Below are 12,532 nucleotides of genomic sequence, written 5' to 3' on the forward strand. Positions count from 1 at the left end.
CTTCTCATGTTGTATCTCGTGTCGTATTCCACTGCGACTTATCGGGATTTGCTTGGGTAAAGTTAGGAAGTAGATCACCAGTCCTTCCTGAGCCTGTCTCAGTCCGGAGGTTCTGATGGAACCTGACCACCATGGGAGGCCCTGCTCATATGAAAGGTGCTGGGGGCAGACAGAGGGGTGAAGGGGTGTCTGTCAATGGGGCTAAGTTCTCTTAAGCAAACATGAGCAGGTCATTCGTTTATCTGTTCTTGGGAGCCAAGTTGAGGCCCCTGGCTCCACAGTCTCTAGAGCAGTGGTTCTCAACCTTCCTCATGCCACCTCCCTTTCACACAGTACCTCATCTTCTGGTGACCACCCCCAAGCATAAAATGATTTTCGTTGCTACTTCATCACTGTCATTTTACTACTGTTATGATTCTGGCAACCCCTGTGAAAGGGTCGTTCGACGCCCAAAGGGGTCGTGACCCACCGGTTGAGAACTGCTGCTCTAGAGACACAGCAGGCATATGAAATTGGACGCACCTTGTTTCACGTTCTCTCTGGATTGAGTGCGTGCTCTGATCCCTGTGCAGCGGAGCGTAGTTTTGAAGACGTGTGCTAGAAGCACAGTGCTTTCCATTTGACCCGCCACACTCCAGCAGTTGCACTTGGCTCCGGCTCGGTAATGACCCGAAGCCAGCAGGGCCTTGCTTTGACATTGCAGCGAGGGCGAGCAAGTTGGAAGTTGCTGAGAGAGCTACGTGTCCACAGCGGAGATTGGCTTATCGAATTCACATCCCTGGGCAAATATGTCCAAGGCCAGAGCCTGTGTTCCCTGCGTCCAGATAAGTGAGGTCTTGAACACCCGACCTTCTTGAGGAGTAGCCTCTAGGTCAAGAGGATGGCAAGCTGCCGGAAGAGTGTATGGCTGGGCTGTGAAGGTCAATCATCTTTTCTGATGGTAAAGCTCAGCCTCTGAAGGCACTTGGTACCCACCCTGAATATTACAGCCCCAGAACCCCCTGGAGATGTACTTTCTACATGGGGTCATCAAGACTTGGAATTGACTCAGTAGTCATGGCCTGGGCTCTGTGGCTTTTGACGCGGACAGGAGAGGCCCACTCTGGCCAACTTCCTGCTCTTTCTTTGGGGACCAAGAGGCCAGAGGACAAGGGTCATGCCCTTTGGGGCACTTCTGTGGCACTCTTTGGGCCATGCATCAGGCTCTTGGCATTGTAGAACCATCATTTCAGGGCCCCAAACTCAGCTCCCCAACCTGTGGGAGCCCTTCCCTCAGAGTCCTCTTCCCAAAGGGGAGCTTCCCTGCTGTGTGTTCACCCCCTTGCCTGAGGAGCAAAGGGGCTGGCTCTTTGGGGGTGTGGGTAGAACTGGTCCACATATACTGTGGGCACCATACCCATGTTCACAAGCCCCCTGGTGAAGAGGCATAGAGTCCGTGAAAGGGGAGGAACAAAGTTCCAGAAGCCTCCATTCACCCCTCCGACAGGCCCCTCCCAGAGGCAGGTGTGTGACTCATGGCTTCAGCAGCTGCTGTGCTTTTCCCGCTGCTGCCTCTGGGACATTAGTCACCTGCATCTGTGATCGTGCCTTTCCCTTCCCACGCCAAGCCTTCCTGAATGATCCTTTCCAGAAGTACCATTCTTCACTGACTACCTGAGCCCAGCCAGCAACAAGTGCCCACCTCGTGTCTCTGTCCCCTCCCTCGGCATGCCTCACCTTTCAGGACTCCTGCTGCAAGCCTGACCCCCTAAAGTGCTGCATTCTGGGTCCTTCTGCACCTCCTGGCTTTGCCGATGCCATTTCCTCTGTCTGCGATGCACAGAGCCACCTCGCCCACTCAGTGCAGTCACGACTCGGGCTCCAGCACCGCCATTCACCTGGGACCTTCTCCGACAGCATCCCTGGCCCAGGTAGAATGAATGCCCTAATTATCTCTGTTCTTGAACACGTTTGCACGCTTCTGCCATCGCCCTGATGAAATGCAACAGTCATTGTTTAAGTGCTGGGTTCCTGCTTACCTTCTGAGAAGACTGGAACCCACAGCAGCCTCACATGTAAATGAATGGACGAGTAAATAAAGAAATTAGCTAAGTGACGACCACTCAGGGGAAGGACCTAATAAACACTGGGGGTATGTAGCAATGAGGAGAGAACCGGGGATCTGCCCCTGCTCGGCTGGCTCCCATGAGGTAGAGGCAGAAGCCACACCTGCTTTTGTCCTGTGGACTCAGCCAAGGTCCTTGCTGTCAAAGGCAATAGCCGTGGACCCTCCTCACGACCTTGATCAAGGGAGGACATCTTATTAAAACAGGAAGCAGCAAAGCAGATTTCCAATTCATGAATTTGCTGTGCATTCATCTCTGCGCACGCGGGCTTGGATGTAACATATGTACTGTTCAAAGTTGAACCTAAATTGAGATAATTTGGGGCACAGGGCTGAAAATGTGGAGGTGGATAGCTTGTATGTGAAATTAATTTTTTATCCATTTGCAGATGCAATTTGAGTTCCTTTCAAATTAAATTGCAATGGAGTCCTAGGCAGCTGGAAACATTATTGCCGACATAATTTGATCCTGCAAGAGCGGTAATACGTTGACAGATAGTTGGATGTGACCATTAATTTGCAATTTCTGTATGGAAATGATACACGAAGGGAAAAAGAAAGGTAAAAGGCACAAAATCAGAATCCATCTTCTTTCCAGCATCATCTAGACCCACTCTCTTGGTTGCTTTTTGTCACCTCCTGCAATTGATTGCAGATGTTCGATGGGCAGGAGCTTGGTGGATCTCACTGTGGATATCTTACCAGCATAGGCGGGGACAGAAATCCAGCCTCTTCCCTGGGGGATGATGGTTACCTACCTGTGCGCCACCCCCCGATGAGGCCAGAGTCACTGGGTCCTGCCTATTCCTAACAAACAGAATCCTCTCAAGTTGGAGCACATTGACTGACCTGCAAGAAGGTGGTGACATGCTAGCCCTCTTAGAGCAATGGCCTACAGAAGGTCGTTAATTCACTTGTTGATTCATCCAAAATGACTTGCTGGACACAGAAATCTCTCTGGTGCCACGGTAACTGATGGGCTGGACAGTCAACTGCAAGGTTGGTGGATAAAACTTGCCAGATTCTTTGCGGGAGGAAGGTGAAGTTGTCTGTTCCCATAAAGATGTACCATCTTGAAACCCAATGGGGCAGTTCTACTCTATCCTATCGGGTTGCTCTGAGTTGGGATTGACGTGGCAGCCGGTGTGTTTGGTTTGGTTTATCGAACATGGAGGCATTTGATCAGGGTGTGTAGTAGTTTCATAATGTGACGCCAATTTGGGGCTTGATAGGATTAACAGTGAAGGGATGGAGTCTAGTCTGTTAATGGGATCACAGCCAATGGGGCCTCTGTGTGGGCATGGCTGTCTGGGATTTCCTCCTTGGAGACGGAAGACACATTATCTCTGTGTTCACTCCCTGGGAGACATTGCAGCTGACAAGACACATGGAGCTACCCTAGTGCCCTGAGCTGGAGAAGCCACATGGACCTGCCTTGATGCAACCAGACCTCTGAAGCTGGAGAAGCCACATAGCGACCCCTGCCAATGTTGAGATGCTTACACCACCACTGGATCTCCTCACTGGCCTGTGCTTGGCCTGCATTCAGCATCATTACATGTGTTTCGTGAGTCTGAAAGGACTTTATAGATTAGTATTGGACATATGGCCAATAGCAGACTTATGGGCTTGGACCGGACTGGGTTGGGATGCTTTCTTAATGTACCCCTTATATAAAAATCGCTCTTATATACATGAGTGTCCATGAATTTTTTTCTCTAGTCTACCCAGGTTAACACAGGGTGAAAAGAGTGTTGGTTCTGTTCATAACCAGGATTAAAGCAAGTCGCTTCTTTTGTCTGTGCCTCAGGTTTCTTGCATGCAGGTCATGGGTAACCTTCCGTGGCTTTTAGAGCCACAAGGTGAGTTATGGAGGCCAGGTCAGTCATATTTCTGGATGTTACCTGACACCGCTGGATTCTCTCAAACCCAGAATTAATGAAGTAGAGCCGGCATCCTGGGCTACACAGGCTTATTACAGAGAGGTTTACATGGCAACCCCGCAGGAAACGCAGACTCATAGAAACGCCAGTCATCTGTCCTCCTAGAGGATCTGACTACCTGGTCCCATGAGAGGTACATGGAGGACAGAGGTGACAATATCCCGTCAAGGTCCAGAGAGTCTATGTTTCAAACTTTGCAGGCCAGGCCCTCTCTGCTGCAAGGAGCCCACTCCGCAGCTGTAGCCAGAAAGCAGACATAATGCGTGCCCAGTGGGCATGGCCATGTTCCAAGAGAAGCGTATTCCCAACAACAGGCAGCCAAGGCCATGCACAATGATTTTCCCAGCCCTCTTCTGGGTGATTATAGTTATCGCAGGCTACCAGGGATCCTTCCAACCCAGTGGCTAATGCAGGACGGGGTTTAAGAATCAGCCCTTTGACATTAGCCCAGAGGTTAAAGTTGGAGGTCTTACCAGGGAACCTTTCACCAAGGAAGAAGGCAAGAGGGTGCCTTAAAGAGACTTTGGTCAACTCATATATCTTGAGCGCGTTTCTAACATTGATGATCCCAGACACAGGCCCCCGATTTCAGCCACAGAAGCCGCTGTCTCAACATACAGCATGGGGTTAGCACCGTGAGGTTGGTGATCAAGACACAGAGCACATGGAGGCTATCTCGAGCGTGGGAGATTCTGGAACAAGCCCTAGATGGAGAGCTGCTGGTCAGAAGGCTCACAAGACCTCCTGTGTCCATTGCAGTTTACGAAAATCGAGCACCATCCAATTGGTCCCATGGAGAGCTGTCCAGAAGGGTCACTGGGCTGGGGACATGAAAAGCCACCATCCTCGCTCTCAAAGAGTTCACATTCTAGAAGGAGGAACTTTGTACCCTCACAGGGAAATAGGAAGCACTCAGGGGGATCGCTCCGACCTCTGTCCAAGGGCTCAGTGGGGAAGGCCCCATAGAGACGGTGCCTAAGGTTGGGGCGAGAAGCATGAGAAGATTTGCCGAAAGCACTAGCTGCAGGACAGGTAGGGTCCTGAGAGAGAGGCCAACTTGGCTTCTCCTAGGTGAAGACCCAGGCCCTGCCCAGGAATTCTCTCCCTTGTCCCCTCTGGCCAGGCATGTCTTTGTGTGCGGCACCCTGGACAAGACATCAAAACAACACGTGTTCCTAGCCTCACATAGCCATTTACTGGCCCTGCTCCCCTACTCAGCACATGTTCCCCCACCATGATGGCTGCAGCTAGTATTGTCTCCTTGGTGCTTATCAGGTGTATTGGCAATCTCAACAACCGTAACATGGTCCGGCCCCAATCCCAATGATGTGAACACCCCCCTCCACTCCACTCCCAGAAGAACGTACTACCGAAGACAGCACTGAAGCTACAGCTCAGGGAGAGGGGCGTATCTGATCAGAGCACGCAGGAGCAAATGAAGAGGGTAGGAGAGAGAGTGGGACACATCCTGGCCCACCAAGGCCGAAAGACAGTATTTCTGTTCAGAGCAGCCAATGCACAGAGGACCATAGGACTAGCCCCACCATGAGACAAGACGCCCCTCACTGACCCCTAGCACTCTGAGGAAAAAGACTGGAGGCACAGTTCAAGAATTGGGACTGATCTGAACCCACCACACTGGGGTCAAACATTAAGGGCATGCAACAGAGCAGCAAGGGGAGCAAAGCAATGAAGTCCCTGGAGAATACCAAAAATAGACTTGGAGGCCAGGGCACGGGACTCCATCAGTCTTGACCAGAAAACATGCCTAAAGGTCAACAAACAGACTTAGAACTATTTGTAGGCTTTTCTTTTGCTGTCCTTGGTTTTTTGTTGCTGTTGTTGTTTGGTTTTTGGTTTTCTTTTGTTGTTTGATTTTGCTCTGCCTTGTTTTTGTGCTTATTGTCTCTGCATGTCTGTCAAGATAAAATAGACAGGATAAACAATCTGGGGGAGAAAACAACAGGACCAATGGTTCTGGGAGGACATGGAGAGGGGAGACAGGGAAAGAAAGTGGGTGTTAACAAACCCAGGGACAAAGCAACAACAAGTGATCTGAAATTGATGGCAAAGAGGGTGTAGGGTACCTGGTAGGGCTTGATCAAGGGCAATGTAACTTAGAGGAATTACTGAAACCAGAATGAAGGCTGAACAGGATAGTGGGACAAGAGGAAAATAAAAGGAAATAGAGGAAAGAACCAGGAGGCAAAGAGCATTCATAGAGGTCTAAATATAGGCATGTACATATGTAAAATATTTATATAAAAATATTTATATATAACAATATGGAAATAGATCTGTGTACATATATTTATATGTTAAGTATCAAGGTAGCAGACATTGGGCCTCTACTCAAGTACTCCCTCATGTAAGAACACTTACAAAAAAAAAGTTGGCATTCTGTGATGTTCACCTTCCTGACAAGACTGCTGAAGACAAAATGGGTGCATAAGCACATGTGGTGAAGAAAGCTGATGGTGCTCAGCTATCAAAAGATATAGCATGTGGAGTCTTAACGGCTTGAAGACAAACAAGCAGCCATCTAGCTGAGAAGCAACAAACTCCACATGAGAGAAGCACACCAGCCTGGATGATCATGAGGTGTCAATGGGATCAGGTACCAGGCATCAAATACCCAGAACAAAAAATTATATCAATGTGAATGAGAGAGAGTGCAGAGTGGAGACCCAAAGCCCATCTGCAGACAATTGGACATCCCCTCACAGAAGGGTTACAAGGAAGAGATGAGCCAGTCTGGTGCAGTGTAGCCCTGATGAAACCTACAACTTTCCTCTAGTTCTTTAATGCTTCCAACCCCTCCCCCAACCACTATCATGATCCAAATTCTACCTTATAAATCCCATGAGACCAGAGCATGTACACGGGTACAGATAAGAGCTAGAAACACAAGGAATCCAGGACAGGTAAACCTCTCAGAACCAATAACGAGAGTAGTGATACCAGGAGAATAAGGGGAAGGCAGGGGGAGAAAGGGGTAACAGATCACAATGATCAACATATAACCCCCTCCCTGGGGGATGAACAACAGAAAAGTGGGTGAAGGGAGACACTGGTCAGTATAAGACATGATAAAATACCAGTAATTTATAAATTATCAAGGGTTCTTGAGGGAGGGAGGAGGGAATGAGGAGCTGATACCAAGGGTTCAAGTAGAAAGAAAATGTTTTCAAAATGATGCTGGCTACAAATGTACAAATATGCTTGACACAATGGATGGATGTATGGATTGTGATAAGAGCGTATGAGCCCCCATGAGATGATTTTAAAAAAGAACCCAATCATAACGTAACATGGTCTGATTTCACACATTTGACAAGATGCGGCCTTAGTCTTGGACTTAAAAGCCAGTAACCAAACCCATCGTTACCAAATCGGCTCTGGCTCAGAGCAACCCAGTGCGTTGCAAGGTTGCAGTGAGTTCCAGAGGTTTCGCTAAGCTCTGGTCGTTACAAAAGCAGGCTCCCTAGCCAAGCTGACTCTCTGAGTGGGCTCGATCAGCGGCCTTTAAACACTTAGTGAAGACCAAACAGCAAATTGGATTTCAAACGGACCAGTAGGGATAAATGACCTCCTTGACCTCAAGTTCTGGCATCTGGTGGATAGAACGGCTCCAGCCAGACCAGTCTGCTTGGGACACCCAGGAGTCATTGGCTGTCTGCTTCTCTTCCCCATATCTGCACATGCGTCCTCAAGTGAGCCGGTAATGCTGTGAGTGGCTCAACCAAGTAGCAGCCAAGCAGAATCCTGCCCTCCAAGCAGGATCTACACTGACCCTCCCCACCCCATTCCAGGTGGATTTAGCCTGATGTGGCACAGGTGGGCTCTGAGCCATAGCTTACTCCTTATCACCTTCCCAAAGCCACCTCTTTTTCTTAGGACACGGGCTTTCTCTGCAGACGGGACACCTGCCTGGGAATGACCAGCATCTAAAGGTGACGGTGACCTCCTCAGTTGATGGGGGTGGGGGCTGCCCACTCTTTGGATTTCTTTAAAATGGAAGCCTTGGTGAGAGCGTGAATTAAAGAACCTTCTTCCTTCCCCAGAGAGAAGGATGCCAAGAGCCGCCCCCCCCAACCCAGAAGTGGTCATGGAGTCAATTCCTACGTACAGCGACCCTATAGGACAGAGTGAACCTGCCCGTGGGTTTCTAAGGCTGCAAACCTTTGCAAGGACAGACAGCCTTGTCTTCTCCTGGGGAGCAGCTGGTGGGTCCGAACCGACCTTGTCGTTAGCTGCACAATGCTTAACCCGCAGCACCACTAGGGCCCCCTCCCTGCGTCCTCCTTATGGCTACTTTGGCATGGGGGCATCCCATCTGCAAAGAGTTCCAAGGGGACCAGAGGTGATGGAACCTAGTCCTTGATTTTGCTGCTCGGCGGTCCCCAGCGCTGCCATGTATACGTCCCACAGGAGAGATGTGGCCTGAGAGGCACTATGTTTTTGTTACTACTATTACTGCAAAGGCAGCAGCTACAGCCTGGCAAGTGCTTATTCAGCTGCAGGTGCAATTCTAGTGGCTTTGCAAGCAGCATCTCACTTAATGTCCCCATGAGGTCGCCACAGTGATCGTCACCGTGTCTCACATCAGAAAAGGCATACCCAAAGAGCTCACGTGGGTCAGCAGGGCCCCAGAGCAATTGCTTGTTGTTCTCACTCCTCCACATGAAGGGGAGTGCAGAGTGGAGACCCAAAGCCCATCTGCAGACAATGGGACATCCCCTCACAGAAGGGTTACAAGGAGAGATGAGCCAGTCAGGTGCAGTGTAGCCCTGATGAAACCTACAACTTTCCTCTAGTTCTTTAATGCTTCCAACCCCTCCCCTGATCCCAATTCTACCTTATAAATCCCAACTCCTAGTTGTGCTAGTCCTGTGGGGAGAACGGCCCTTGTGGGTGGCAAAGAGCAGCTCCTTAGAGGGTCAGTAAGTCTCATCTTTCTCTAGAGCAGGGGTTCTCAACCACCCTTGAACACAGTGCCGCCACCCTTGAACACAGTGCCTCATATGGTGGTGACCCCCAACCGTAACATTATTTTCATTGCTACTTCATCACTGTCATTTGCTACTGTGATGAATCGGGCCACCCCTATGTAAGGGACGTTTGACTTCCAAAGGGGTCGCGACCCACAGGTTGAGAACTGCTGCTGTAAAGGATTGACTGGTGGTTTTGAACTGCTGACTTTGCTGTTAGCTGCCCAGTCTGGAACCACCATGTCACCAGGGCTCCGTTGGTTGTGAGGTGCCACGGAGTTGGCTTGTGAATAACAGAAACACTGCCTGCCCATGCCGGATGCCATTGTTGCAGCCACTGTGCCACATCACCTTGTTGCGTGTCTTCCAAGTGTCTTGCCACAGATCAGTGTGTGTTCCTATGCTGCATTAGTTTTTGGAAGCATATATATATTTATATATAAATCTTGTTATTGGGGGCTCGTATAGCTCTTATCACAATCCATCCATCCATCCATTGTGTCAAGAACATTTGTGCATTTGCTGCCATCCTCATTCTCAAAACATGTTCTTTCTACTTGAACCCTTGGTATCAGCTCCACATTTTTCCCTCCCTCCCTCATGAGACCTTAGTAATTGATAAATTTTTTTTCATGTCTTCAATGGGTCTTCCAAACTGTTGCCACTGTGGGGCAAAGTGGGTGAGGAGTTATTTAATATTTAACCTAGGCCTAATGACTCCCAGCTAAGAGAAACTGGCATAAGAATTTATGGAACTGCTAGTTATAAAAGATGCTATATTTCTATCATAACAAATGCCATAACCTTAAGGTATTATGACCCTTTACACGTGGGCGTAAAAGAAGAAAACAAAAAACCATCCTGTCTGTGAGGATCTGTTTAGAACAGAATATCTACACAATGAGTAACCAGAATGTTCACAGTAAGGGAAGCCAATGCATGGTTATGGGAAATGGCGGGGCCTGTGATCTAGGCTAGTGGGACTGTGTCGCGATGCGGGAGGCAGGGTTAGAGTGCGAAGACATGGCCAGAGGGGCCTTTGGAGGAAAACGAGTGCAGAGGGCTGAGCCTCAGGAGGCTTGGAAACAGTGGCACAGATGGTCAGTGCCATAGGGGACTGCCAAGACAGAGTCACCCAGGCCTGGTGGCCATTTGTGATATGTGGGTGCCATGAACAAGGGTGGTGTCTCCAATCCAAGAGGGTGCACCTCCTTGCTGTGAACTGAAGTGGGGAGGCCGGTTTCCCCAGAGGAGAATGGACCCGGTGCGGTACTGACTTCGACAGGATTCTACATGATGGGGGTGGGTGGGTGGCATTTACTCAAACCCAGTGTGTCTAAGGTGCATGCTGTCGCTCCCTGGGGAGCACTGGAGGGACCGGGTGGTGGTGGTGCAAAAGCAGGTACTCACACTATATCCAGGATTCTAGGCTGTAGTGCAAAAGTGCAAAGGTTTTTCATTGCTGGGAGTAGGGGTCGCAGTGCATTTTATTTTGGAAAGTGGGCGATGGGCCCAATAAGGCTGGCACTCACAGGTTACCCATGGCTGGATCCCATACACAGCTGCGATTCCAAATGCCAGCACCTCTCCCACTCAGCACGCCCCAGAAGCGTGCTGCCTACGCTGTGGATGGTCCCCAGGGTGTGCCTTTGGGTGGTCTCCTGGTGACCCCTCAGGTTTTTTCCAGTTCCGCGTGTGCTTTGCCCTTTCAGACACCCAGGTGACACTCACACCGCACACACAGTGAGCCATTGTGACGTCACTCCCCTTCAGTATTTGGAGCATTCATTGATAGGGTTCTGCAGCTCCCACTTGTCATGCCCACATGTGGGTACCTACACCCCAAAGCCAGTGCTGTGCAGGGAGAAGGTCCTGCCACATCCCAGGACCCCCCTACCGCAACCCCGCTAATCTCCAACCCCAGCCAGCCAGGGAGACCTGCTTTTAAGCTCATGGTGAACGTGATGTAGGGCCAGGGGTTGGGGATTCCCCTTTACATGGGGCTGGGTTTGGGGTTTTTTTTAAGTACATTGAAGTCAGGGGGAGCATGAAAGAAGACAGGGTCCAGTAACTCATCCTGCAGGTGGCCAGTGCCCCGGAGGGGCTGTGATGGGGCAGATGAGCCCAGACAGGGACAGCTGCCTTCCTTGTGTGCAGTGCATCATCACCTATCCTGGGGGACACCCGCCCCACCTTCCCGACACCGCCTCAGAGGCCATCTCGTGTGTGTCTTGCAGACCCGGTGCACGGCCCGCAGAACGTGGAGATCGTGGACATCCGAGCCCGGCAGCTGACCCTGCAGTGGGAGCCCTTTGGCTACGCCGTGACCCGCTGCCACAGCTACAACCTGACGGTGCAGTACCAGTACGTCTTCAACCAGCAGCAGTACGAGGCCGAAGAGGTCATCCAGACCGCATCCCACTACACCCTGCGGGGCCTGCGCCCCTTCATGACCATCCGGCTGCGCCTGCTGCTGTCCAACCCGGAGGGCCGCATGGAGAGCGAGGAGTTGGTGGTCCAGACAGAGGAGGATGGTGAGCAGTGGCGGGGCGGGCCACTCCAGGAGGGGCCACTCTCCTCAGATGGGGAACTTTGGGGTTTTCCTGTGTCTGTATTCCACGCCTTCGGTAGATGCCTCTTTCCGGGGTCCCATGGAGGCCCAGGGAGGCAGGGCTTGGCACACCTCCAATCACCATCCCCTGGGCAGCAGCAGGTGTGCCCTAGCCTGCCCTGACAGCTGGCCCTTCTGTACCAAGACTCTCTTCCCTCGTCTCTTCACCACCCCGCCTGGGCCCACCCTGATGACCCCCAAGTGGGAGATAGGACAGGCACGCCTCAGGGTTGCTGGGGGTTTGGTTCCAGACCACCTCAAGAAAACAGGTATCTCAAGAAAGCTATTCTCATGGATTTTTGGCCTGGTTCCCTGTACAATAGAAACATTAAGTTTGCACTGGACTGTGGTCTCTTTACACGTGCCATGTATTCCAAGAAGAGTTAGACATATTGTGAGAACCCCCAAAATGTGGCCCAGAGACAGGAGCTGATGCCAGTAGACTTACTCCAGGCAGACACACCCAAGAACACACTACACCTACACACACACACACACACCCATCTCTCATTGGGAAGCCCAAGCAAGCATGAGGTACAGCTGTCGATCATATGGTTACACCTGTGCACCTGCGAATCAGACACCCCTAAGTTCAGCATGTTGGATGTGCCCAGAATCAAATATTTACCTAACTGTCCTTTAGGCCTGTCACGTTCCACGTGTCCAAAATGAACCGCCTTATCTGACTCCTCTCCTTGCGTTCCCCAGCTCAGTGAACACCCGCGAGCAGCTCACGCTAGAGACCCGAGCATCGTCTGCTGATGTTGCCATTGAGTCGGTTCTGATCATAGTGACCCTGGGCACACAGAGGAAACACTGCCCGGGCCTGTGCGCCCTCACAGTGATGTTTCCACCCGTGGTGGCAGCCTTGGTGTCAATTCCT

At 50.8% G+C, this 12,532-nt stretch overlaps 1 protein-coding gene across 1 annotated transcript in view; it reads left to right on the forward strand.

The window, feature by feature from the left end:
* The window catches only part of PTPRT (protein tyrosine phosphatase receptor type T), an 890,723-nt gene that overhangs the window by 453,856 nt on the left and 424,335 nt on the right, over positions 1-12,532 (forward strand). The window contains exon 8 of the mRNA XM_075527730.1: positions 11,276-11,572. Coding sequence (XP_075383845.1) covers positions 11,276-11,572 — 297 coding nt within the window. The remainder of the gene's footprint in view (positions 1-11,275; positions 11,573-12,532) is intronic.

This window comes from Tenrec ecaudatus, chromosome 12 (genome assembly GCF_050624435.1).
Source record: "Tenrec ecaudatus isolate mTenEca1 chromosome 12, mTenEca1.hap1, whole genome shotgun sequence".
Lineage (NCBI taxonomy): Eukaryota > Metazoa > Chordata > Mammalia > Afrosoricida > Tenrecidae > Tenrec > Tenrec ecaudatus.